Source organism: Mixophyes fleayi, chromosome 2 (assembly GCF_038048845.1).
Source record: "Mixophyes fleayi isolate aMixFle1 chromosome 2, aMixFle1.hap1, whole genome shotgun sequence".
Classification (NCBI taxonomy): Eukaryota; Metazoa; Chordata; class Amphibia; order Anura; family Limnodynastidae; genus Mixophyes; species Mixophyes fleayi.
In genome coordinates this window covers 217,654,729-217,682,018 of record NC_134403.1, presented here as the reverse complement: position 1 = coordinate 217,682,018, position 27,290 = coordinate 217,654,729, and the positions used below count along the sequence as shown (strand labels likewise).

The 27,290-nt window shown below is 41.6% G+C and overlaps 1 protein-coding gene across 2 annotated transcripts in view; it reads left to right on the top strand.

Annotated features, from left to right (window-relative positions):
* The window catches only part of LOC142138643 (protein argonaute-4), a 56,571-nt gene extending 30,176 nt beyond the window's left edge, over positions 1–26,395 (top strand). For both annotated transcript variants that reach the window (XM_075195474.1, XM_075195473.1), the window contains exons 12-18: positions 9,663–9,847; positions 10,260–10,419; positions 10,905–11,220; positions 13,228–13,362; positions 13,677–13,778; positions 13,917–14,116; positions 22,664–26,395. In XM_075195474.1, the coding sequence (XP_075051575.1) occupies positions 9,663–9,847; positions 10,260–10,419; positions 10,905–11,220; positions 13,228–13,362; positions 13,677–13,778; positions 13,917–14,116; positions 22,664–22,772 (1,207 nt within the window). In that variant the 3' untranslated portion in view covers positions 22,773–26,395. The remainder of the gene's footprint in view (positions 1–9,662; positions 9,848–10,259; positions 10,420–10,904; positions 11,221–13,227; positions 13,363–13,676; positions 13,779–13,916; positions 14,117–22,663) is intronic.
* Positions 26,396–27,290: the final 895 nt, after the last annotated feature.

Sequence of the window (27,290 nt, the reverse complement as noted above, 5' to 3'; positions counted from 1 at the left end):
TACTTCTGAAATGGTTGTGGATAGTCTTCCTAGGAAAAGCTGCTCAATGAGGCTGCTTAAGAGTTGAGGAGAAAGTCTATTTTCAATAGAGAACTATGCCTGTACTTAATGGTATATTTGTTTAACCATTTACTGTACTCCATTTTAAGTGTTTCTTACACAAAAGAAAACACTTGGTAGCATTCTTTCACTTATCTCTCATGTACTTTCTTCTGACCATCAGAAGAAAGTTGATCTTTGAGTATAATGAAAACTTCACTGTAATTTTGGACTAATATTATTCAGGGTTGGAGGTGTTCAGACATCTGGTTAGAGGGTTCTGACTTTGAAATGAATAGTCAAGCTAACCTTCCTGTCTTATGTACTAAATCTTGCGGACATCTTTTTGCTCCATTCTTCTACGATACCATAAAATGCCCAACTAATGTTAATAATTTATATATTCTGCCATACTTACACATTATATAAAATGGTTAGCAACATGAACTTTTTTTTTTTAGTTGATAATGGCAAATCTAACGGTTGGCCTTAGCTCCTGAGATGCTTCTGTTTTTCTTTGATAGACTGTGTTTGTCTCCTGAGTTTATGGATACCAAATGTTTACTGTTATGGGACAATGTATTTTTGGGGTGTTCATGTCGTTTTAGTTTTTCTATGGAGTCTGCAAATCGTCCTTATAGTTCTTTATAAGTCTCCTGTATTGGCATACTGTGCAACACATAACACAGTATGTGTGTATAAACAAATTAAAACTAAAATTGAAACCTAAATTAAAAAGCAATAAAGTTTACAATAAATTGTAATTTCTCTCATCCTTGGGGGATACTGAAGACTGTGGGGGTAAAGAGTGGTTAGCAGAGCCTATTGGCTACGTTCTAAACCAGTCTTGTTTTGTGCTAGTTGGAGCTGGGTGCTTTTTTTTTTAATGACTGCACTTTAAATATGTGGGCACTGGGGGGCGTGGCCTGGCGGAGCATGGTGTAGGTTGCAGATACCGGAGCTCCCCAGCCTAAATATCCTGGTCGGACATCCTGATTACCTGTAACTCCCTCTTACCGTAATAATTTTGTGGGGGAACTGTCCTGGCACTAGCAGAGGCAAGGTTGGTGTATGCTGGAGGATCAGGGCGGCTGTGAGAGTCACGAGTGACCGGAGCGCTGCTGAGGCGGAACCTGCTGGCGGGGAAAAGACTGACTGCTGCCAGCAAGCTGGAGAAATATGCTCGCTCTAATCCTGCTACAGCGGCAGGGGGAGCTCCTGCATCTGAGCTGCGGGTACCCCAGTCTTCTACAGACGCAGAAACACCTGCTGATTCTACTCTTCAGGAGGTCCTGAAAGCCATCGCTGCCTCTGAAAAGAAGGTAATGGATAAAATCGGAGAAGTGCAGGTTGATTTGTCATTGATGTGGCAGGACTTTCAGAAAATTAGGGAACGTGTGTCGGAGACAGAGGCTCGCATCTCTATACTTGAAGATACTACAGTTCCTTTACCGCAGAAAGTTGCCGGTCTGGAGGCTCAGATGGTGTCGGTTAGACAGAAAATGTCAGATATGGAGGGTCGCCTCAGACGCAGTAATATTCGACTGGTGGGTCTCCCTGAGAAGGCGGAGGGAAATGCTCCGGAGACATTTCTGGAGAACTGGATGATCCAGCTATTCGGCAGAGAGGAGTTCACGGCCCAGTTTGCGGTGGAAAGGGCACATCGGATCCCGACGCAGAGACCACCTCCTGGTGCACAGCCGCGCACATTTATTGCCAAGATGTTGCATTATAAAGATCGGGATGCTATCCTGCGATTGGCTCGGATTAAGGGCCCCCTGATGTATGAAAACCAGAGAGTTGCTGTATTTCCTGACTTTTCGGTGGATGTGCAAAAAAGCAGAGCTCAATTTATACTGGTGAAACGTCGTCTTCGTGAAATGCAATTGCCATATGCTATGCTCTTCCCGGCAAGATTGAGGGTGATTGCAGATGGGACTACCCTTTTCTGTGGATCATCGTCTGAGGCGACTCACTGGCTGGATAGGAGAGCTCCTAGTGGTCTTCGTCCGGATTGAAGATGCTCCTGGTGATGTATTGGTCTATTGAACTGAGATGATACCATTAAGGACTATGTGCCTTTGATAGCTATAATGTTAGGGATAATATATGTCACTTGGATGTATGTTTATATAAAAGTGAAATACTGTGATTAATATTGTAGGTATTTGGATACTTATGACAATGTTGATAGTATTTGAAACTGCTGAATTCTGTTGTTGGTGCTAATAGATGGGAGGGTTAGGGGAGTACTAGGGGTGAATTTGTGGGTTGGGGAGCTTCCCTTGCTTAAAGGGTCGCGGTCTCCCTCTTCTTTTTTTTCGGCGCATATAGGTATCTCCATAAGTATGGGGAGATAGGTGTGTGCGTTGTCTAAGGAGATGTGGGATAGTTATAAGGGGATCCAGGTATGTCTGAGTTGGGGGTGGATATACGGGGAGGGGGGTTGTTTGAATAGGGTAGGGAGGGATGAGTTCTTACAATGCAGTGACAAGTGTGGTACTTTATCTTTATGCAAATGCTTTCGGATGTTGAGATTGGGTGTCTGCCTGGGCTGGAAGGGGTTGACGGTTATGGTGAGATGCTTCATGTGTATTCCCTTGTGTTATGGCGACTGGGAAGGTGAATAAGGGGTCTATTAAAATCCTGACCTGGAATGTACGTGGTCTAAACGATAAAATTAAACGGTCTTTGGTCATATCCCAATTGAAAAAGTATGGGGCAGATGTTATATGTTTAACTGAAACTCATTTAGTGGGAGGTAAAGTGTTGGCCCTTAAGAAACCGTGGGTTGGATGGGCATATCATGCTACTCATACGGGCCATTCTAGAGGGGTATCTCTCCTTATACGAAAGAAAGTAAATTTTATTCTGGAAGTGGTGGAGTCGGATCCATTAGGTCGATATGTTTTTGTAAGGGGCTTTTTTGATTCCAAACGTATAAACTTGCTGTCAGTTTATGTCCCCCCCCCCCCCCCTATAGTGGTGAGGTCCTAAAAAAGTGCAGTGATTTTATTTCTCTGTCTCCTGATACTCCAGTGATCTGCTGTGGGGATTTCAATAATGTGTTGGATTCTAATGTTGACAGGTGGAGGAAGGTGGGGGACAATACACATGCTAAGAGATCAAAGTTTGCTGATTTGGTGGCAGAAACGGGTTTGGTGGATGTGTGGCGTCTGAGGCATCCGGCAGAGGTTTGTTTCTCATGTTTCTCCACTTCATAGAACGCCTTCTCCCGAATTGATCTAGGACTTGTATCGGGGGAACTGCTGCCGGCTGTCTCTGGTGTCGCATATTTGCCAAGGGGAATTTCAGATCATTCTCCATTGATATTAACAGTTGAACTTAATGTTTCTCGAGGTCAAGCATTCTGGAGGCTTAACCCCTTTTGGTTGACATTACAGGATGGAAATATTTTAGAGTCCCAATGGGAAGAGTACTTTGCTACCAATGTGGATACAGCAGCTCTGTCTGTCGTTTGGGATTCCTTTAAGGCGTTTTTAAGAGGCTCTTTAATTAGAAGCATTAACTGTTTCAAGAGAGAATCTAGGTTGAAAGGCGATAGATTGGAAAAAGAGGTTGTGCGGTTGGAGGAAGTATATCTCTCCTCTCATGCGGCTTCTGATAGGATGGCTTGGTTAACAGTACAGAGAGAGTGGTCGGATTATTTGCTAGATAAATCAAGGCGTAAATTGTTATTTGCTAAACATACACAATACTTTGAAGCGGATAAGTGTGGTAGGTTTTTAGCTTATTTAGCTAGGTCTGAAAGGGCGGCGGCTGTAGTGGCGGGGATTACTGATACTTTGGGTGTCGTACATACCGTGACTGAAGAGATTAGTGATGTTTTCTATACGTATTTCAAAGAGGCTTATGTGTCAAGAGCTGAGTACTCAGATTCTGATTTAGATACGTTTCTGGCGGCTGTTTCCATACCCGAACTGAGTATAGATGGTAGAGAAAGTTTGGAACTGTCAATTTCTGATGAGGAGATTGTAGCTGCAATATCATCGTTCCCAAATGGTAGGGCTTCGGGCATAGATGGGATACCCATAGAGCTGTATAAGAAACATCTGGGTTTTTTTGTGCCTCGCCTGAAGGACATGTTTACAAGTTTTAGAGATCAGGGGTGTGTGTCTCCGTCTATGTCTGAAGCCATTATAGTTCTTATCCCTAAAACGGGAAAGGATCCCTTGTTTCCAGAATCATACAGACCGATATCGTTACTGGCAACGGATATTAAGATTTTAGCAAAAATTTTGGCGACACGGTTGAACCGGGTGATTAGTGAGATAGTGCATCCTGATCAAACTGGTTTTATGCCAGGAAAATCTACGGCCATAAATCTGCGAAGGCTTTTTTGTCATTTACAGTTGCCCCATCCTGCGGAGGAGGAGGCGGTGGTGGTGTCCTTGGATGCTGCTAGGGCCTTTGACTCTGTGGAGTGGAGGTACCTGTGGGCGGTGCTTTTGAAATTTGGGTTTGGACCGTTTTTTATTCAGTGGATCAGACTTTTGTATTCTTGTCCTACAGCTAGAGTCTGTGTAAATGGCTTTATGTCCCGCCAGTTTGCTATGGGCAGAGGTACCAGACAGGGATGTCCCCTGTCCCCTGCTCTGTTTGCCCTTGCCATAGAGCCATTGGCATGTGTGGTAAGAATGCAGTCAGATATTACTGGTTTAAGGATGGGCTGCAGGACGGACAAGATTGCCCTTTATGCAGATGATATGCTACTTTTTTTGTCATATCCTGATAAATCGTTGCCAAATCTACTCCATGTGGTCTCGGTGTTCGGTAGATACTCTGGACTTTTGATTAACTGGGATAAATCTAGTGTAACTCCGATTAGGGGAACCTGCCCTACGGGCCAAGTTCTGCAGACTTCTCTTAAATGGACTCCGGTATTTAAATATCTTGGTATCTGGATTTCTAGTGATATGGGTCAGTATATTCAGCGTAATGTTCAACCTCAGATTGATTATCTTAGGAGCCGAGTTGGGGTGTGGAAGCAGCTGCCATTGTCGGTCACAGGTAGAATTAATCTGGTCAAAATGATAGTTCAACCAAAGTTTCTGTATGTTTTGCAGCAGTCGCCGGTCTATATCCCCCATAGTACATTCCGTTACATAGAACGTCTTATGGCCTCTTTGGTATGGGCGGGCAGGAGGGCAAAAGTTAAACTCACTACTTTATATCGTTCTCGAGGATCGGGGGGCTTGGCTTTGCCGAATCTACGGCTTTATTATTTTTCCTCCCAGTTAGCACATATTGAAATCTGGTTTAGGTCAAGGCTGGGTCTAGACTTGCATGATTTTTTGGTTTCTGAGACAGGATCTAGTCATACACGTGTGCAGTTTCTTCTGGCCGGAAGAAAAGTTGGGAGGGACCCCCCTTTATTAATACAGGCCATGAAGGTTTGGAGATTGTCATCCCAGATTGGAGGTGGATTGGATCTGGATCCATGCACTCCACTATGGGACAATTTGGATTTTGGAGAACTAACTAAGATGGAGGGGGCTGTAGCTTGGCGGAACTACAATATAACACACATTAGACAATTGTATGAGAACGGTATATTATATTCATTTGAGCAACTTCAGACACTACATGAACTACCTAGGGGTTACTTTTATAGATATTTGCAATTAAGACATGCTCTGGCCTCGCAGTTTCGGGAAGCTACCCCGAGCTTTAACGCAGATTCCTTAAGGGTGCAACTGTCAAGGTTGGGCCAGAGGCGGAAAATCTCTTTTCTGTATTCAATTTTGGTGGAAGGATCTGGCGAAGGGGGCTTGCCGGAGCTGCGATGCAGGTGGGAGGGAGATCTGGGGCGTCTTAGCGATAAGGCATGGGATATGGTGTTATGTAGCCCAAAGGAGGTCATCGCATCAGTTAGATTTCGCCAAGTTCAATTTTTTCTGTTACACAGAGCATATCTCACCCCTCTTCGGCTTTCTAAGTTCAGTGGTGGTCAGAAAGTGTTGTGTCCCAAATGTAGGAGCGAGGAGGGGGGCTTCTGGCATATGCTTTGGGAGTGTCCGCTGGTTTCATCCTTTTGGGGAGAAGTGGAGGACTGTATTAAAAGATTGGAGGTGGGAGTGATTGCCCTGACTCCAAGGCTCTGTATATTCGGTTTAGGCCTGAACAAAAAAACTCGTAGACTCATTAGATTGCTTATCAATACGTTACTCATGCTGGCAAAGGTAGTGATAGCTAGGAAACGGATGGCACCAGAAGGTCCAACATTGAATAGCTGGATTGACCTTGTTAACGATACAGTCGGCCATGAAAGGTTCATGTATACCAGCAGGAATTTGGTGGATAAGTATGAAAGAATATGGTATAGATGGAGGATATCCCCGTATGTCACGGAGGGATTGAGGGAGGTGGAACTCTCCTGATTGAAGCTTGGGGCAGACATCCAGCCACCTATTATGTTATTAAGATCAATGATTGTACCTTGTATTACCAAAGCTGTACCATTATCTCACTATATCGTGAAAAAATGTCTATATCTTTACTTGGAAATGTGAATGTCAATGTTTTTTGCTTTTTCTAACTGCATGGTGTATAAATACTTGACAATGCTTGTATCACTGTATGGGGTATAGTTGGGGGGATAGCCTACTGTGTTGGGTTTTTTTTGTTGTTTAAAGGAAAAAATGCAATAAAATTTTACCTGATTTAAAAATATGTGGGCACTGGAGGCCTGTGTACTGTGCTTGGGTGAAAGCTTTCTCTAGCACCTCCTCCCTTGCTTTCCTTTTGTATAAGCCCCACTGGAAGAGATCCTGATAATTATGGGACACCTCACTTGTGACTGAGAGCCTGAAAGCAGCTGCTCCTTTCTTCCGGTCTGTTTTCCTGTCTTCAAAGGGACTAAGTGGTGAGGTATTGTGGTGTTTGGGTCTCGCTATAATTCTGGCCTATGTCTGTGCTGCCTCACATCCTCCTGGATTGTGCAACTGCTTGTCTTTTTTTTTTTTTCTTCCCTCATTTCTCATGTCTGGAAAGGGGAGTTCATCCAGGGATAAGCTTGGAAGCGAGACAGTAGAAAAAGTTTTTACTTGCTCCAGTTGTTATGCAAAGATGCCTTGTGACTTTTTCTCAGAACTTGGCCATGTTAGTGCAGGGTTTAGTTCAGTCATTGTCTGTGGAGTGGATTTTGACATCTGCTACCATTTCCGGATTCCTGAACAGTCGGCTTCCAGTGGTCCCCCAGAATTTGGAAGGATCTGTTCCAGGAGGAAGGGAAGGCTGCAGAAGGCTCTAAACTTTTCTAGTTTCTTGAGGACTCCTAAAAGAAACATGCGGTGGAAGAATGTGCAGTTATACAGGTGATTGAGATCTGGGACGGTGAGGAATTGAGTATTCTCCTTTCAGTTAATCCAACTATGGGAAGGCTAGAGGCCAGCCCTCAAAAGGGCCTGGACGACAGGACGTCCAGCATCTAAACCCCCCCCCCCCCTCCCGACCAGCAGTTGGCATTACAGGCAGGATGCTTGCCCAGTGATTCCCCATGGTGGGAGCCAGTCTGCTTCTCATCAGGGACCACTGGTTCTGTTTTACCACAGATGCTTTAATGAGAGGCCTCAGCCAGGGATATGTAGTAGAACTCCAGACATCCCCTTCAGGGGGCTTCTATACTATAGGTTTTCCAGGAAGCGGGTTAAAGGATGTTGGCCTGTGAGAGGCCATTCAGTCCCTCATTTCAACAGGAATGGTCAGTCCTGTTTTGGGAAAAAGTTTGGATTTTGTCTCAAACCTCTTCCTGGCCCTGAAGCTAGGCAGCTCCTTCCGACCTATTCTGAACCTGAAATCCCTAAAAATGACAGAGCGACCACATTGAATGAGACATGAATCAAGGAGGGTTATTAATGACTCCCTAAATTCATCGTTGAAACTAGCCTTTATAAGTTTTTGGGCCTACCCGGCGTTTCTCAGATTCAGAGGTGTGGCCGTCATTCCATACTTCAACGTTCTACGAGACAACCCTTTGTTAAAAATTTTAATCCAGCAACGTGGCGAATCGAGTCTTTTCCAGAGGATTCTTCTTAGGCCTTAAGTTACAACTAATAGAAACAGGTGTTCCTGCCAGAGGACAATATACTTACTACTGGGACCACACAGTCTGAAAGATTTAAATGTCCTGGGGTTATATTTACTAAACTGTGCATTTGAAAAAGTAGAGATGTTGCCTATAGCAACCAATCAGTTTCTGGTTATTTAGTACATTCTACAAAATGACAGCTAGAATCTGATTGATATAGGCAACATCTCCACCTTTTCAAACCTGCAAATTAGTAAATATACCCCCTAGTGTGAATTGAAAGGGTTTCCTGTCTCTTCAGGCTGCATCGAATGCTGTAATTTATGCAGGACAGTTTAAAGGGGGTTGTTTGTTTTGAAGGCACATGTTTCAGCCCTTTCTGTTTTCTATCAGAGAAAACTGGCTTCTTAGCCTGAGGTGCAGATCACCTTATAAGGAGTGCTGTATGTGCAGCCTCCTTACATCCCTCTAGTGGATGCGTGGGATTACTATTTGATGACGACTTTGCAGCACTTTCACTTTGAACAAATTGGTTTGGTGGAGTTGAAATTTCACACCTAGAAAACTGTTTTCTTGTTCTCTCTCATTTCTGCCAAGAGTTTCAGAACTTTAAACCAAGCCCGTGTTTCAACCAAAGGAGGGCTCACTGTTCCACATGAATCAGGAAATTGTAAATATAGTTTTTTTTCCTGGGCTAAGTCTCCAGTGGAAGATTGCGTTCTTCGATCTCTGGATGTAGTTTAGTCCCAGAGAACATGTGTACAGGACTAAGGGCTTGCGCAGGACGTTTGTAAGACAGACTTGCCAGTCTTTAAACAGACCACAGCCAAAGTGATTATTTTGGAGATTCGCAAGGCTTACATTAGAGTGGAACAGTTTGGCCTGGAAAATGTGAGAAGGCATTCCACTAGATCAGTGGGTAATGCGCCACGGGCCCTCTGCTGAGCATCTGTGCTCGATGGCCCCCTGGTTTTTAGTGCATACCTTCAGTAGGTTCTACAGGTGTAATACATTACATCTAGAGATGCCATCTTTAGACGGAAAGTGCTGTGCAACGTGACTTCTGAGCATACCCTCCCTTAGGGGAAAGCTTTGGGATGTCACCATGTCCCCATGGACATATGGGATTTTTGTGCTTGCGTTAAATCCTTTTCTGAGATGCCCTTCCTTTACACTCATTATTTTTCAGTTCTGATTTCTAGTTTTCATTATTATCCTTGTTAGGATTCAGGTTTTTTCTTCTGTACCCCTGTTTCTGTCATTCGGGGCTTTGTTAAATAAAAAAGGTTTGAAAGTAGTCAATGTGACACAGGGGTAGAAGCTTCAATTTTAGCGCTAAATTTGAAAGTGGCCAATGCTCCAGCAACACTCTATACCCAGTCTCCAGTGTATCCTGATGAATTCAGAGTTCAGAGGATTTAACGGAAGTACGAAAATCCCATTTTTAACATAATGGCTTACATTTTTCATGATTGTTTCTTTAGTTGATTTTATTGTACTTGCCAAAATTTCTACTGGTTCTGTGCTTCATTTCGTTTGTTTCATGTTGGATATTTTTTCATTTTCAAAACAGGAGTTTCACAGACCAACTAAGGAAGATATCGAAGGATGCAGGGATGCCAATTCAAGGTCAGCCATGCTTCTGTAAATATGCACAGGGTGCAGACAGCGTGGAGCCAATGTTCAAACATCTAAAGCTTACCTATGTGGGTCTACAGCTCATTGTCGTTATTCTTCCTGGAAAGACTCCAGTTTATGGTAAGAGCAAAGATTATGCATCAAATTGTGGAAAATTTGAGTAGCTGGGTTGTAAAAGGGAGTATACTTAAACATACAATCTCTTAGACTTATAAATGTTGGCAAAAGTAATATTTGCTAACTTGATGTAAAGGTTTATACAGATTAGTTAATTTTTTTGCCCATTGCATATGATGCAGTAGTATCAATGCACAGAGCTGCACTGATTTATCTCTAAGGGCAATGAACACACAACATGCCCTACTGTTTTCAATTTCTGGCTAGCTTTCTATGCTGTAACATGTAGTTATGCAGCTAAATTGCTTAAGAACTACCTCCATATAGTTTATACAGAACATGTATGGAGCAAATTATTTACTGCACTACTAGGGGGAGAATCATTTTTTTTTCTTGTGTATGTCTTTCTCCACAGCTGAAGTTAAGAGAGTGGGGGACACACTCCTAGGAATGGCCACCCAATGTGTGCAGGTGAAAAATGTAGTCAAGACCTCTCCTCAGACACTCTCCAATTTATGTTTGAAGATCAATGCCAAGCTAGGAGGCATAAACAATGTGCTGGTTCCTCATCAACGGTAAACTAGCTTAACCTACCACATTTAGTGTATGACTATTGTAGCACACTGGCTATTATGACGAAGTGTATGCTGGGTTATGATCTACCCTTAACTATTGATGTGGTGTATAGCTCTAAAATGGTCATCTTAATTGTATGGTAAACTGCTTATGTAACAATTTACTGTACAGATTAACATTCATCTATCTGTCAGCAAAACTATTTCCTGATGCATTGCATAATGATGGTTGAACATATATGACGTGGCAGAACCACTGGTGTGCATACTCTCCCCACCATGTTAATACTAAAAAATGCAGCAAGCTGTGCTAGTGCAGTCTTAATTATTTTTTTTAACTTGAATGGTACCAGATTAAAATACAGATCTGCTAACTATTCCATAGTGTTAGGAGGATAAACTATTGAGCTTTGAACTCAAGTAGAAGAATAATTATCAAATCGATTCTTTTGCTAACCTGAAACTGCTGTTGTGTTTATTTGCAGTCCCTCAGTGTTTCAGCAGCCTGTTATTTTCCTGGGTGCAGATGTAACTCATCCCCCAGCTGGTGATGGCAAGAAACCTTCTATTGCTGCTGTAGTAGGCAGTATGGATGGTCATCCTAGTCGGTATTGTGCTACTGTGCGTGTGCAGACTTCTCGTCAGGAGACTTCCCAAGAGCTGTTGTACAGTCAGGAAGTTATCCAGGATCTTAGCAACATGGTGCGGGAGCTCCTCATCCAGTTCTACAAGTCGACTCGCTTCAAGCCCACACGCATAATCTATTACAGAGGTGGTGTATCTGAAGGTCAGATGAAGCAGGTGAGTTAAGTATTTGGTCTTTGTGACTGTAGCATGCAGTAATTATAACAGCCAGAATATTTTTTATTCTAAGCCAGCGGCTCCCTGGAGTGCCGCGTGATCTTACAGGGTTGTCTCAGCCAGGGCTGGTGGTAAGCTGGGTAAGCAAGACTGGGGACTACTTGGAAATTATATTGGCTTAGGGGTGCGTTGAAAAATTATGGAAACCCTAAGGGTGCCTTGAACTGAGAGAATTTGGGATCCACTGTTCTGAGCAATGGCTTTGTTTGGTCTTGTACAGTGGTAGCTACCATTTTCCATAGGGCAATACACTATCTGTTATGTTGACGGGTTTTGCCCACAAGACCACTTTAATGATACAAAAATCCTCAATTTACTGGCTATTCCACACAGAACAATGATATATCTGTTCCATTAAATACGTTTTGGCTTTAAGATTGCTGTAATGCATTGCAAATATTTTTTTTTATGTATTAATCGGTTTAAAATGTTAACTATTGCAAAATATATTTTGCTAACTGACATTATTAAATTGTATACTCCTTTGTGGGTCATATGTTATCACTGCACTACCATACAGTTCCCAGAGCTATGAATTAAGGACAGATTCTCTGGCTCACACTGACTTTCTGTGCATCTTGACACCATTTATAAACCTATCTGTGCATTAACAGAATGTTGGTTACTGGTTCTGGTTCCAGTGATGTGGCCAGGAACAGTTTTTTTTTAATTTTTTTAAGCAAGCAATGACTTGTTATATACTGTTGTATTAATGGCTTTGTAACTCAATACAGTTGCATATCTGACAAAATTGTGACCAAGTTGTTAGCATAATTTATAAAGGCTGGGAATGCCTGAAACCAAAGTAGTTCTGAAGTAAGGTGGAATGTTTTGAATTCTAAATTTCAGGGCAACCTGTTTCTGACCCATTGGTATGTGCTATTGAATGGCTGTGTTGTAGCATCAAACAGGCTTACAACCAGTATTCCATCAAAATATTGTAATCAAAACTGCAAATGCATTGTGCTTTTGTAACTGAACCTTTTTTTTAAGGCTTCACACAGCTGTTTCTGCAGAATGCACAATTTTGAGTTAACACCTTTATGTACAGGCAAAGTCTGCTTGGTGCTGGTTCAAAGTTTTGTACTACACCTTATAAGAGGAGCCAATTGCTGTTGTGGGCACAGATTAGGCACATGTATGTACCCAGATACATAGATTTAACTTTTTGAATGCAGTAATGGGACAGGAGAGGAGTGGATCCTCAATTACATGTATCCATTCTAAAGAGTGCAGCTTTTGAAATGCAAAATCTTTAAAACTCTAAAAAGCCATCCGTTCACTACCAACGGCTACTACAAGGTGATCAAAGCCAGGGCTGCCCTTCACCATTCATCACAAAGGAATGGGAGTCCTGGTTTCTGGCCTGATTGTGTCTCATCGTTTGATTGTGAGCAAGTTAATATTTTTCATCTGGGTTTTCTGATATTACATTTTTCTTGTTTGTTTATTTAAGACTTGGTCAATATTGGATCAACGATTTTATTTTTTTAAAGTGGTAAATAAATGGGGGATTTTTTTTGTTTATTCATTTATTCAGTTTTCTTTATAAACCTGTTTGTTACTGTTCTGCTTTAGTAAACAGAAGTCTTGGTGGCTATGGCCCATTATATTGGGACCACATTATATCTCTGGGAAACCTCACACTCATATGTTTTTATTGTGGATACTAGCCTAGGCTGTCCACTGCTGTTGGTTGAGAAATTGGGAAATGGGCAACTATTTTTGTTTGTGTTGTTTTTTTAGTGAAACATCTGTGATGTGAGTGGAGGTAACTCACTTCCTGTTCTCCACTATGCAGCATTGCAGAAAGATGTATTGCAGAGAACATGAATATCATGCTTTTGGAGAATGTAGTTGAAATGAAATATTGAATTAAGAATGTGCATTGCATCAATAAAATGAACACATCTGTACATGCATGTTAAAAATAAACTTATCTTGTAGGTTGCATGGCCAGAGCTCATGGCTATTCGGAAAGCCTGCATTAGTCTAGAAGAAGATTACAGACCAGGAATTACATACATTGTTGTGCAAAAAAGGCATCATACTAGACTCTTTTGTGCTGACAAAACAGAAAGGGTATGTATGCAGAACTAAACATATAGCTACATCTATTGCTGTTTTTCATATTACAAGCTAAACTACAGAAAGCTCTTCATATAGATGCATTCACTCATCATTTTGTATAGTAGAATTTAATATCGCTGATTTCTGTTAGTGTAAAAAGGAGCACATCAGTTTTTCTTGAATTTGACAACTGTATTTTATACAATTCGGCTGTAAGAAGTTACATTTATATACATAACATCAATTAAAAACTGATGTTAATTAGGGCTCAGTTTAAAATTTAAAGTTACCATTCAGTTTTGTTTCATTGTTTTTATTTTTTGTAGGTGGGCAAAAGTGGAAATGTACCAGCAGGAACTACAGTAGACAGCACCATAACACACCCATCAGAATTTGACTTCTATCTCTGTAGCCATGCAGGTATTCAGGTACAGCATTTAAATTAATTTATTGAGGGCATATTTTTATATGGCTTTTGACTTGTCAATTGGCAAATGTCACCTGGGTAAATTACACAATGTATTATCTTGTAATATTGCTAAGTATTTAAACTTTGCTTTTTCCAGGGAACAAGTCGCCCATCTCATTACCAGGTTCTTTGGGATGATAACTGCTTTACAGCTGACGAACTCCAGCTCTTAACTTACCAGCTGTGCCACACATACGTTCGATGTACACGTTCTGTCTCCATCCCTGCACCTGCATACTATGCTCGGCTGGTGGCTTTCAGAGCAAGATACCATCTTGTGGACAAAGATCATGACAGGTGAGCCTTCATATCGTCCTTTAACCCAGATGCAGTCTGTGCTAAACAAAGTGTTTACTTTTTTAAAGACTTTGTTATGTCTGGTTCTGTCATACAGACCAGCCACTGAATAGACATTTTGTTTGGCCATAACTAATAACACTCCATTTTGCGAAATGAAAAGAGACATAGGCCAAAATAGAACAGAATGTCATCAAACAATGAGTGTGCATTAAATAAACGTTGCAGTAGAATATCGCTCTCCAGATTTTAATAATGAGGGGAAAGTGGAAACAAGGGGAAGTAAAGACAAAGGGAGTGGTGAGGCGACCTGCACCTGGAGGAGAAAAGGGGGAGAAGGGAAGATCCAGGAGGGGGTAGCAAAGAATGCAGTCTATCCCCCTGTGAGTTCTAGTATTCATAAGATTTTCAGATAAATATGGACGTTGGATGTGAAATCAAAGAGAACAGATAAAAGACATTAAAATACAATGTCTGGTGTTCACAGATTTTGGTCAGACTTTGAGTTATTGAGTACACTGTCCATAAACGCCATCCGCTAAATGTGTCAAATTGTAGCAAGCACTGTTTGCAGGGTAGGTCTGAGAGTTTGTTTCCAATCTACTGCTAGCTGGCATGTGGCAGCCAATACAGCATTCCGATTAGCTTGTTCTGATGGTGTGTAGTGATTATAAGCTTGCGAACAGGGCCCTCTTACATCTCTGCCTGTGTGGATTACCCAGTGTTTTATTAAGGTTTGTCCCCAATTGTAAAGCGCTGCAGAATTTGCTATATAAAGTTTGATGATAGTTAGACCTGTAATGGGCAGAGAAAGAACTTCGGAGAGAAAGTAATGTTATGATGTAATAGTATAGTGTAGCAATTTCCAAACTGTGCGCCACAGCACCCCAGGGATCACATGGTAGGCAAGGATGGTGTCAAGCGCTTCCCTCTGTTTACCACCCACTGTTTCTGTCCACCGGTCCAAAAAACCCCCAAAATCTTACATCTGCAGCGACCAACACCCTCCTCCCTGCTCCGTTCGCACTGAATACCGGGCGTGACGTCATCACACCCGACATTTTCAGCGAAGAGTGGCGCAGTGAGGAGCCAGAAGAAAAGACAGAGGAGAACACAAGAAAACTTAAAACAAGAGACAGAAGGGCAAGTAAAAGGTAAGAAAATGAACAGAGGAGAAATGGGGCAGTGTAAAACAAGGAAAACTTTTTTTTTTTTTTTTTTGCAGGGGCATAGTGTGATGGATACAGATTCTGCATTTATTTAAACAGCTTTTTTGTAAATGTAATTTTCTCTTTCCTGCCATTGGGGGACACTGCGAGACATTGGGGTATAGTACTGGGTCTAGGAGTTTAGGCACTTGTCAACTTCTTTGATCTTCACTCCTCCCCTACTATGCCCCTCCCTCTCTTGTGGATACCTCAGGTTTTATGTTTTTTTAAATACCTAGGAGATAGGACACGTTGGTATGGGCTCCTGCCTATACTTAGTCTAGTTTAGGTTTTACATGTTTTTATTTTATTCTTCCTTTAGGTGCTACGCGGGAATCGATCCTAAGACCCAGAGGGGTGAACAGCCTGTCTGCTTCCTACACTCTGGGTCCCTGCGAAGATGAGCAGCAGCTTGTCCGGCAGTCATCCCCTAGAGATGAGCGGTTTTTTTTTTGGCCATGATAGGTATTTCTGCCATTAGGGCTTTAGGTGGCCCATATAGGATATAGCCAGTAATTTCTAAAGGCCATTGTTCATAGTCGCACTTGGGGACTGCAGTGAAACACCCCCCCCATGCCGAAGGACATGCCGGCAAGCCCCCCTGGACTACGAGCATCAGGGGACTAAAAAGTATCGATCGCGCTCCCTAGGAGGCGACTCTGATACCAGAGGACACCGCACACGCTGCCTGGGCACTGTAATCACAGCGTGCATGCGATACATGCTGACAGCCATACTAAGTGTGCTGATCGGCATGTCATAGAAGCGCCCATTTTTGGGGGCAGATCCGGAGGAGGAACTTCCCTACACCCCCTTCCTGCTTCCTGCACGGAAGTGGCTATATTGGGACACAGATCCTCATGCTGCACGCTGCTCCTCTGCTCTGCCTCTCCATCTTCTGGTATAGTTCCCTTTGCTTGTTACTATACACCATAGATGTATATTGAATGCCTGTTTAAGCTGTTCACTATCAGACTATTGTTCAATGTATGGGGATTGGTGGTTTTTGCAAGATTTGTTACCTAGTATAGAGACTTGGTTTACAATCTTGCTGTACTGTGTACGGACGCTACTGCTCAGACAATTTTTCAATGCTGATTGTGTTATTAGTTTATTTAACCTGTAATACATTTCAAGTATGTCTCAGAGGGGGGCCGCCAAAAGTAAGGGATCTGCTGGTGTGTCTGCACTTTTTTATACATGTGACAAGTGTAATGCAAAATTATCTATTGGACAGCCTGACCACGAGGCTCTTTGCGCTGCTTGCGAAGCTGATATTCAGGAGCGTCATGGCCCAGCACAAGGGATAGCAGTTGTGGAGAAACGGCTCTGGGCTAAGTCCCTAACAGCGGCCATGGAGAAGCTCACCAGTGTGATGTTACTGTCCACAGAGGTACGTAAGGTTCCTTTTTAAAACACATCTTCACAATCCCTAGTTGCACATCCGCTCAACACCATTTGGTTAAGGGTGAGGAAGGCCTGCTCACAGTCACCCTCAGGGCGAAGAGAATTATTCCAGTTACGGCCCAGGGCCACGATCCTGATTCAAACCATTCCTCAGATGAGGAAGGTGAATTAGACTTTGATACACAAGAAGAGGACACACTTAGCACTATAGATTCTGCATCTGCCCATAATGTCGGTGATCTCATTTTGGGTTTCAGGCATACTTTAGGGTTTGCAGACCCAGAACCAAAGCGCAGGTGGCGGCCTTACCGCCGTCCCCTCAGATGATTTAAAATGGTAGCCGATGCTTGGCTTAGGCCAAATATGCAGTTTGAGGCCGGGCAGATTTAAGTCACTGTACCATCTCCCGGCAGAAGATTCGGTTAAATGGGAGGCTTCTCCCAGGGTTGACACCCCTGTAGCCCGCTTGTCGTCCTCTTCAGCGATCCCCACCCAGGAGCGAGTTCTCTGAGGGACCCCACAGATATGTGCGATTGCACACTCCGTTCTGTTTATATAGCATCAGGCAGTATGTTTAGACCTACCACGGCAGTGGCCTGGACCAACAAAACCATCCAATTATGGGCTGAGCAGTAAGAGGCATTCAGGATAACACTCCACGCGCTAAACTCCTCTCCTTGGCCGAACATATTCAGGAGACTTTTTTTATTATGTAGGGCAGGCAGCCATGGATGCAGTATCTGTCAATGCTAGACTCTAGCCTCATTATTGCATCTCGTCATACCCTATGGCTATGCTCGTGAACATGAGCTCTAGAGAGCTTGCCATTTGATGGGTTTACTCTGTTCGGATCAGAGCTAGAAAGAGTCATTCAGGTGGCCACAGGAGGTAAAAGTAACGCACTCCCCATGGGGTCCAATAGACCACGTCAAGGACATCTTCGTTCCTTTGCCCTGGGTCGGGGCGGCCCGCCAAGAGAACAGTCATCTGTCTCCAGGGCAGAGTATAGCAGAGGCATTGCCGCTGTTAGACGCAGAGCCTCGAGGCCGAATGGTAAGCCCGCAGCGTGACCCTCTTTCCCCTTGGGAATCTGTGGTGGGGGCTTGCCATCTTCACTTTCAACGCCAGTGGTGGGCAGCCACCATGGACGCTTGGACACAAGGAATTGTGTCCAGGGGCTACGTCATAGACCTAGCTCTGCCTCCACCACCAAAGCTTGAAGCTTGAATCTTGCTACTTGGCTAGTGTTTCATACAGTTTTGTTGTGTAGCAATATATAGACATAAAAGTTGATGGAATCTTTACACCAACTGTTGAGCATAATTATATCCAGAAAAGCCTATGTAATTGATATGCAACCATGAAGTTAGAATAAGATAGCCGATTAAAAAACAAACAAAAAAACCCCTGTAATAGCTCCAGCCAGCAATAGTTTTTGGGATGAGAATGTATATGTATGGGAGGTGTGGCTTATAAATTGTTGAGTAAGGACCTGATCCCTGCTCTGTGTTTTACCTCTTTATTTCCATATTGCAACACAGCATTTCCATAATGACAATGGGGTGAAAACAAATAGTTTATCTAAATGAATACAGTGCAGCTGAGCAGAGTAGAGACAACTAATTTGTGTTCTTTCCCAGAAAATCTTTCTCCCTAACAGGTTGCTTTAAAGATGGCACCAGGTCTGGCAGTGGTATGTTTCTCACACCCTCAGCATATCCTGATCTTTAGTCCAGGCTCTTCCTTAAATGTAAATACTTCTGTAGATGTGGGGACCTCTCTATCACTTAAAGGATCATTTGATTCAGCGTCTGGCATGAGCACTTGAAGTTCCTACCCACAGAGTCTGGCCTTGAGCAATTGGTCTCCAGAGCAGTGAAAACTTTGCACTCCTGATTGTGTTATCAAGCAAAATGTCTTGGTGATAGAAAGTTATTGAGTTGGAGATGGGACAAACATCTCAGAAATGAGAAATAATGTTTAAACAGAATGAGGCTAGATGCCTTGCTGTCCATGATTTCATTAACTGGGAAACTTTTGACCTGAATATTGTTGTGGCAGAGGCGATGGGGTCTAATGATCTGAAGCCAACCCTTCTGGAAAAGTATAAACATTATCTGAAGTGACTTAGACAGTTGGTAACATTGGTTCTTTACCGCAAAGAACATAGACATTGATAGATCTACATATTTGAAATGCAGAAGCCTTCACAACACCATAAAGGAAAAAATGTCTTGACAAAGGCAAGGGAGAAAGGCCCACTTGATTTTGATGATGCCCAGTTTTATTTACCTGCATTCTTCAAATTTGACTGCTGGAGGTGATGCAAGTAATGAGCTAATTACTGATGGGACTTAACACTTCGCTTAACAGTTAGGATTGATGAAAAAGTAACCATGTTTTGAAAGATTTGGCTGTGTTTGCAGTAAAACTTGAAATCCTGCTTGGCCGTTGCCTATGTTTGCGAAACTAAGTTCAGTGCCATCACCGCTATACTATACAGTACTTTTATGAATATGGTACACTAATAGATTTAAATCTTGTGCATTTGTTGATGCTGGTTAAGGAAAAATGATGGCAGTAACTTAATGATTACCTTTTGACAAGTGGGATTTAGCCAGTTAGAAGGAATGCAGTGGAAAAGTTGGAGGCAGAAAACGTCCCTGAGGAAATTATAGGAAACTTTAGAAACTCTGAAAGACCACTACAAGTAATGGCCCAGTGTCAAATTGATTTACTTTATCTTATTCTAAAAACTTTCTTGTCCTATTCCCCTTTTTGTGAATATTTAAATGTAATAAGTGAAGAGCTTCTTATTCCCCCAAAGGCACTCAGAAATGTGGCGGTTAACCACATCCAGGGTCCTTGCTACTGCATCATAAGGGAAGGAGATTCTCCTGCAGCACTCAGCTACCTTTGAAAATAGATCCACCACCTAATTTTTGCCCAAAAACTTATTTTCGTAAACTTTACATTGGCATTAAATAAAACATGTCACACAGCATGTCAGGGGGAAGAGGGTTTGGGGAAGTAATCAACTATTCATATAACACCACTAATACCTAAGCGCTGTATAGAGAACACACTCACATCAGTCCCTGCCCCAATGGAGCTTACAGTCTAAATTCCCAAACACACACACAGAGACTTGGGTCAATTTGGTAGCAGCCAATTAACCTACTAGAAAGTTTTGGAGTGTGGGAAGAAACCGGAGCAGCCAGAGAAAACCCATGAAATACAGGGAGAACATACAAACTCACAAAGATAAGGGCATGGTCGGAAATCAAACTCATTACCCCAGTGCTGTGAAGCAGAAGTGCTTACCACTAGGCCACCGTTGACAGAGGACACACACCCATCCTGGCAGTGTGTGGAGGCTTTGGGGAGAACATATCCATCTGCAGCTTGGTACAGTGTTGAATTAAACTCATAGTCCAGGCTTTGTTTGGGAGAATAAACCTTAGCTGGTTGATAGGACATTAACAGTTTGTAAAACTCTATATAAAGGACAAACATGCACCTTATAAGATCACCTTGTTATATTAGTGTTTGTGTGTGTGTAATAGTTCTGTTGAGATCTATTTCCAAACAAATGTAACACCATTGCAATACAAAAATATTGCTCTATAATACAGTCTATTGTAAAGGAAGTGAAACCAATTATGATGCAATAAAATTCCACCGGACCCATAGGTAGTGCTTTGCAGTGGTGGTATATCAAGATTTTGGTATTTGCAAAGCCACCCACTGTTTAAAGAATGGATGAGCATGAGCTTCTAAACTTTAATTAAGGGGTAACTGATAGATGTTATGCATTGTGTTGGGTGGTTTGACACTAAAATAAAGAAGTATAGTGGAAGCATATGATTTAGTAGACATTGTGGTAAGTACTAGGAATTTTCTGACTGTATATGGGACATATCAGAGATCAATTTATGGGCTCAATCTAGGTTTGTATGAGGAATTGGTTTAAGCCATCTGAAGTGTACACTTGCGCCTGTATGCAGATTTGGTACTTGGGGCAAAGTGGGGGAGAAACAAGGTGTGCAAACGCAGACCAGGTACAGGCAGAAAGTGTTTAATTGCTTCTGAAGTAGACCAACACAGATATGCCTGTCAGTAGCTTTATCATTTGCAGGTGCCTGATGACTGCTGCAAATAAACAATGATGAGTCCCCAGTAGTAGTGAACTGCTTCTGATTGCAGTTTCACCTCTGAAGCTAATAGGTGCTTTATTTATTCGTGTCTAGATTATTTTGTGGATGTATTTTAGAATTTGTTTTTGACACCCTTATTTGTACACAAGAAGGAATGTTATACCTGCTTTTATTAAGAGTCCACCATCAAAACAAATATTAAAGAACTTTGTGCTTACGGCCTGGTTTGGGTGTAAGTGTTTCTGGATGTAATTATGTGGGAGGTAAACCAGGTGCATAATGCACTTTTTGGATGCACATGCGTCTAACACTGCATGAATCCCCTATCACCCCCTGCCTCATCTCCCCAATTCTAATAACTTTGGCACTTCATACCCTAGGATTTTTGTACCATTTAACATAATGTTATCTTATAGTGCTGGGATTAACAGCTTTGTTTTTGTATTATGAATTTCTTATTGTTCATGTTACATTTTTAAGGAATGTTACACATGTTATAATGTGCATATGACCTGAAACTTAAGTTTATGGAAATTGTTCATGTGCTTTATTGGATAGTGGGCTTCTGGCAGTAGGTAATGCTCTCATTAATGTAATGGTTGTCAAACTCATGAAAAGTTATATATCGCACAGAAGTTTTCAAGTAATATAGTAAATTATTGAATGATGGTTAGAGCATACCTGATTGATCTTATGACTCCATTCATTGGTGTGACTACCGTTAAACTAATTATAACACTGAGAGGATTGGGTGATATTTGGGATGCAAATAAAATGGCATAATGAATGGCGTATGAAATCTGCAATGTGTATGGTGATGCAACGGATTCAGTTATTGATACATTAACTTCTCGTAATTAGTAAGTTGGGTACACACTGCAGGCCATCTAGTGGGCCAATCGGATGATAAATGACTAGCCCGATATCAGAGTAGTGTCTACCCTACATCGATGAGCAATTATCGTTCCAAAGGCCATCGTATCGTTGAGATTTTTAAACTGAACTAAAAGAATTTGAACAATAATTTTAGCTGCAGGTAGGTGTAGCTCACATTTCGGCGCTGGTTCATAACCTCTCCCAGGCCGATGGTCACAAGAAGTGGGTGATTCCTCTCCTCTGGAACAGGTGGGTGAAAACTTTAAGCTGCCAGAATTTGAATGACTGCTTCCCAACAAGCACTCTTGGATACCCTTCATCAGGGCCCCTTCACCTGTGGGTCATGTGCAGAGTCTCGTCTAGCCAGGGCACCCTCACACTCTGACTGCCAGGTGGAAAATTGAACGCTTGTCAGTCTTGGCCGCAGTGTCTGACTGAGATGTCAGTTCCGCAACTGTGGATATTTGTGAAATAGGGACTTGAGGTGGTAGTGAGCCGGAGTACCTGAAGGTATCTGCTGACAGCTTGAGTGTGTAATTGGGGCTAGTGTATGAAGAGGGAGAGGGTAGGCTGCGTTGCAGTATCAGTTACCCACTGAATTGATCTGAATAGTTTATTTTTCAGTGCATCACTGGATCTTCTAAACTAAATCTCAGTTATGTTGTATTTGCAAATATGTATGTTTGAGCTTAATATATTTAATGGTACCACTTGTTTTGTAGGCTGCAGTGTAAAGGTGTCAGAGTTCATTTTACTTTGCTGCCTACTTGTGCCAGTAGATGTAAGGGGTGTACAAAGAGATGCAATGACATGCTAATACTGAATCTAGATAGTGCTTATTTCCAAATTATTGGAATGTTTGGCATTTCCTAATTCAATGTAATGTTGTTTTTCCTTAGTGCCGAAGGAAGCCATGTGTCTGGACAAAGCAATGGTCGTGATCCTCAAGCTCTGGCCAAAGCTGTTCAGATTCATCATGACACCCAGCACACAATGTACTTCGCCTGACAGAGCAGCAAGATGGCGCACCAAACTCCCCCTCTCCTCAGAGCCCTAAAATATATTGTTTAAACAGTCTCCTGTTGTCAGGTATAGCTCTTTTGGCTTCCTACCAGCACACTTTGGACTTTTTGCACTGAATCTCTTCACAGTCTCATCTGAATTGAGGAAAGTTGTGGAATTGTTTTATAATTGTTTTTATTTAAGTATATCAAAAACTTAAGCTCTTCTGATGCGTTGGACTGAATCTTTACCTCAAACTCGCAAGATATCTGAAGATTTTGCTCCAAATGGTTGTCTTTTAATTTGTTTCATTTGAAAGCCAGCACTTCTCCATCCTTGGTTATAACAAAAGTTGACATAATTGGTCTTAACTACATGCTGCTTTGTGAGTATATACATATATGGTAAAGTATAATTGTGTGGGGCCATATACTTGTTAAATGAGGTTGTCTTTACTGTAAAATACCTTTTTTTTTTTTTTTTTTTTTTTTTTTTTTTTTTTTCTTTTACAGGTATTGTTGTCTGTCAGGTTCTTTACCATTGCAGACTTGTACATTTTAGCATGTACAAGCTGCAAAACTATTGCACTATATTGCAGATTAATTAAATTAGTTTTTTCTGTATTAAATGAATGTGTAATATGAATAAGATTTTAATATAAGGGCCATGTGGCGAGCACTGCCATTGGTTTTTAAAATGCAGATTGCCATTACGTTTCCCGCTGCCCTCCCCAGGAGACATCCACTTCCCAAAACAACAATTTGTAAGTATTTTGCCAGCACATGAAATGCCCGTGTTATGCTGCTGTGATTTGATAACATTTTTACTCTTGTAGGAAGGGTGGGGTTTGGCATACTTTTTTGGCAATAAACCTTTCCTTAACCTCACACAGCATTTCTATATATAATTGTTCTATGTGTAGCATCCCACCTTCTGTATTAGAATGACTGGTGCAGCTGAGGGGTTTTTGTTCATCTTTTATTTAAGACTTGCTCTCCAAATTCACATTTTCACTTGTCCAAATTTCTCCGTGTTCATCTCTAGCACCAGATGCTAGGCACCATTTAATCTATTGCCTGCGGGCAGGCCCTGCTATTAGCATCTAACCCCTTCAATGTAAGGGCTAGTGCAGCAGCCATTAGTCAGTGGAAACATCACAATAAATACCAGCATTTTCAATCTGTGATGGAACTCTGAACCCAAATGAACGCATCAGGTGCATATTGCACATAATGTACATTAACCTTTCCCAATATAAAATGGGCAACCAATTCTAATAGGTTAACAAACCACAGGCCCTTCTAACCAATTACATGTTCTTGCTGCCCTAAAACTGCTGCATTGTAACTTTTATTTCAGAAAGGTGTCCAGTAAACCTACCTAGTGCTGTACTGACCTGTAAAATGTTCTGTAGTGTGCAGCCAGCTCTTCAATATACTTTTTTTTATTTTTTATTTCTGTGTAAATACCTTGAACATTTCCTGCTTCAATCTGTTGTCTCCCAGCCTTTTCTGCCGCATGGCTATAGGTTTGACCAACACCTATGTTTTTGTTTTGCAGCTTTCGTGATTTTTTTCACACACAAACAAAATATACCTCACTGGGATAGTGGAAGTTTATATGTCTCTTTTGTGGGGGGGGGGAGTATTTAATGCTGCTTTGGGCTTTGCTGCTTAGTAACCCCTTAATGCCAGGTGGTACCAGGCAGTCCTTGGTTTCTGACGTATTTTAAATGCTACTTTTAAAAGCACTGATCTTATTCACTTAAGCATATTCATATTTTAGATTTCCTGACATGGATGTCTTGATGCAAATGACCGCTTTGGTGTCTCTAGCCACTTGCTTGCGCACTGTTGTCAATCGCCTGGCATTGAAGGGGTTGTGAACTGCTTTTTGATGGCTGAGGTGACTTCCTGTTCATATCTACAGCATTTTTTTTATTTTTTTTTAATTGTGCATCATGCAACAAACCTAATCTGTGCCATTAGTCTTGCAGATGTCAGTGCAATGTTCAGATACCTGCTTGCGACTGAGGTGGGATGGTCAATTGCACTCTTCTGTACAAGTATATAAAACTGAGGCGGGACACCTTCAGAAGATAACTGTGCAGTTAGGTTTAATAGGGTTATTTACTGTTTGTCATATAAACACAGTCCTATGCTTATTAAATATCTTGGTAGTTTAGGTAGAAAAAGCAATGGGGTGGGGGGTGTAGCACCTAGTAGGTATATTTGTACATTTTTAAACACTTTACAGATTGTGTTGCAGCAATATTATTGTGACCTGTTTTCAACTTCTAAATATTTTAAATATGTGCAGGATGGGGCACTTTGTGTCTGTGTGGAAACCAATAGGAATTATTATGTGTCTGTGAATTATGATTTTAAGTTGGAGTTTTAAAGCCTAGATTTAAGTTAAGTGTAGCCCTGCTAAGAATGTTTTCTTGTTTGCCAGAAGAAAATGTGAAATTAAGCAGACCGTGTAGGCCAAAGTATAAAACAGATACTGCACTTAAAAATTAAACTGCTACAATGTCTGTAAACTGCCTTTAGGTCCAGCTATAGTTGGCATGTTTGTGCACAGTGACCTTTTTGAGTGTATTGATAAAGGGGTGAATATATATATATATTTTTTTTTCCCCTCGTTTATTATACCTTTTTACTTCGGATTCCATCAAGTAGAAGGGGGGGTATCAAATTATCTCAGAAAATGGGTTTAATAACTTCCAAACAAGTGCATTAAATTAGCACCTCTATGTAATGTATGTAGCAGCCTCACGTGTGTGTACTGGTAGTAGGTTTGCAGAGTATGAACTAGAGGAGTCTGATCTGTTTTAACTAAAAATATCTAGGACTCTGAAATTTGTGCTAATGACAATCTTACAAGTCTAAGTCACATAAATGAACATGTGACATTATCACAAGATGACCTTAAATGTAAAGCATTTTCTAAAATTATTTTGGTCTTACAGAACTCTTTCATTGTAATGTGGTACCTCAATTTGGTATTTAGCTTGACAAAGGCATGACTACTAGCAATGGTTCACTTGAAGGTACCACAATTTGTCCCTGTAACCCCACCCCCATGTGGTAACGTCCATCTTTCCACACTTCTTAAAGCTGGGTAGAAGTTGTGCAAAACTGTGCAGGCTTAAGACAGATGACACCTACTTTCTTTGAGGGCATTTTAAAAACTTTAATTTTTTGTTTGGGCTAATTTTATGATCTGTGTGACATTTGAAAATTTATTGTAATATCACTTTTCCTTATTCTCCAAACAAATAAGTGATACTTTACCATGTTACTAATTTCTATAGTGTTTCTATGTCTAGAAAAGGGGTTCATTGTACAGGAGTTTGCATTTGTTTGACTTTTTGATGTACATTTTGTTTATATATTGTTGCTAGACTTGTAATGTTCAAATTGTGTTTTATTAAATTCTGAATGGATGTCTATAGCAATACGAGGTAAAAATCCTTTTTTTTTTTTTTTTCTAAGCTATTTAAGGGCAATTTAGCAGCCCATGTTGCTAGATTAAGATGCTGGCTGTAATTTTTTTTTTATCTTGCAGGGATTTAATTTGTTTTTTAATGTGTTTAAATGAAATATATGGCAGTATGCCAAATAAATGGTATTTTGTGTTTTATTTATGAACCAAATGTATTCAAGTTTAATATCAAAAAGTAAGTAATATCTGAAATTACATTACCTGTATGGCTAAACCTGTGAATAATAGATCAAGAGAGGATTAAATCTGTTTTACAAAGCTGAGCCACAAGAATGCATTGTAGTTCACAGGTTATTGTGAGTAATGTTTCTTATACTTTGCTTTGAATTTTGCATATAAAGGGTATTTCTCACTCATCCTGGGGTATAGAGTGCAGTAACAGGAACTTGGACACTTTGATTTCACTGGCAAAAGCCCAAACTGCTCCACCTTTTGGCTGCTCTGGAGCATTTTTTTCATACTTGCCAACCTTTTAAAACTTAATTCCGGGAGATCCTGGGCAGGGGGACGTGGTTGGTGGGCGGGAGGGGCGGCTGTGGTGAATCGCGTTATTTTACACAGCAAGATGGTGTTTGCGGGATACTTGCCTGCTCGTCCGGGAGTCTCCTGGACTGTCCGGGAGAGTTGGCAAGTATTCCTTTTTTTTTTTTTTTTTTTTTGTTTTACCATTAGCGAGGGAAACTTTGTGTGGCTGCTAAAGCTGCCTTCTGGTTTAGTCTACTTTGTTTTGCTTTTTATTTTGCATGGGCAGCACAGTGGCCTAGTGGTTGGCACTTCTGCCTCAAAGCGCTGGGGGCATGAGTTCAATTCCCGACCATGGCCTTATCTGTGTGGAGTTTGTGTTCTCCCCTTGTTTGCGTGTGTTTCCTCCAGGTGCTCCGGTTTCCTCCCACACTCCAAAACCATACCAGTAGGTTAATTAGCAGCGGCGCACGAAGGATTGTCGGGGGGGGGGGGGGGGGGTTTCCCCCCCGCCGACCCAAAAAAAACCAAACAAACAAACGAGAGAGCTGCTGC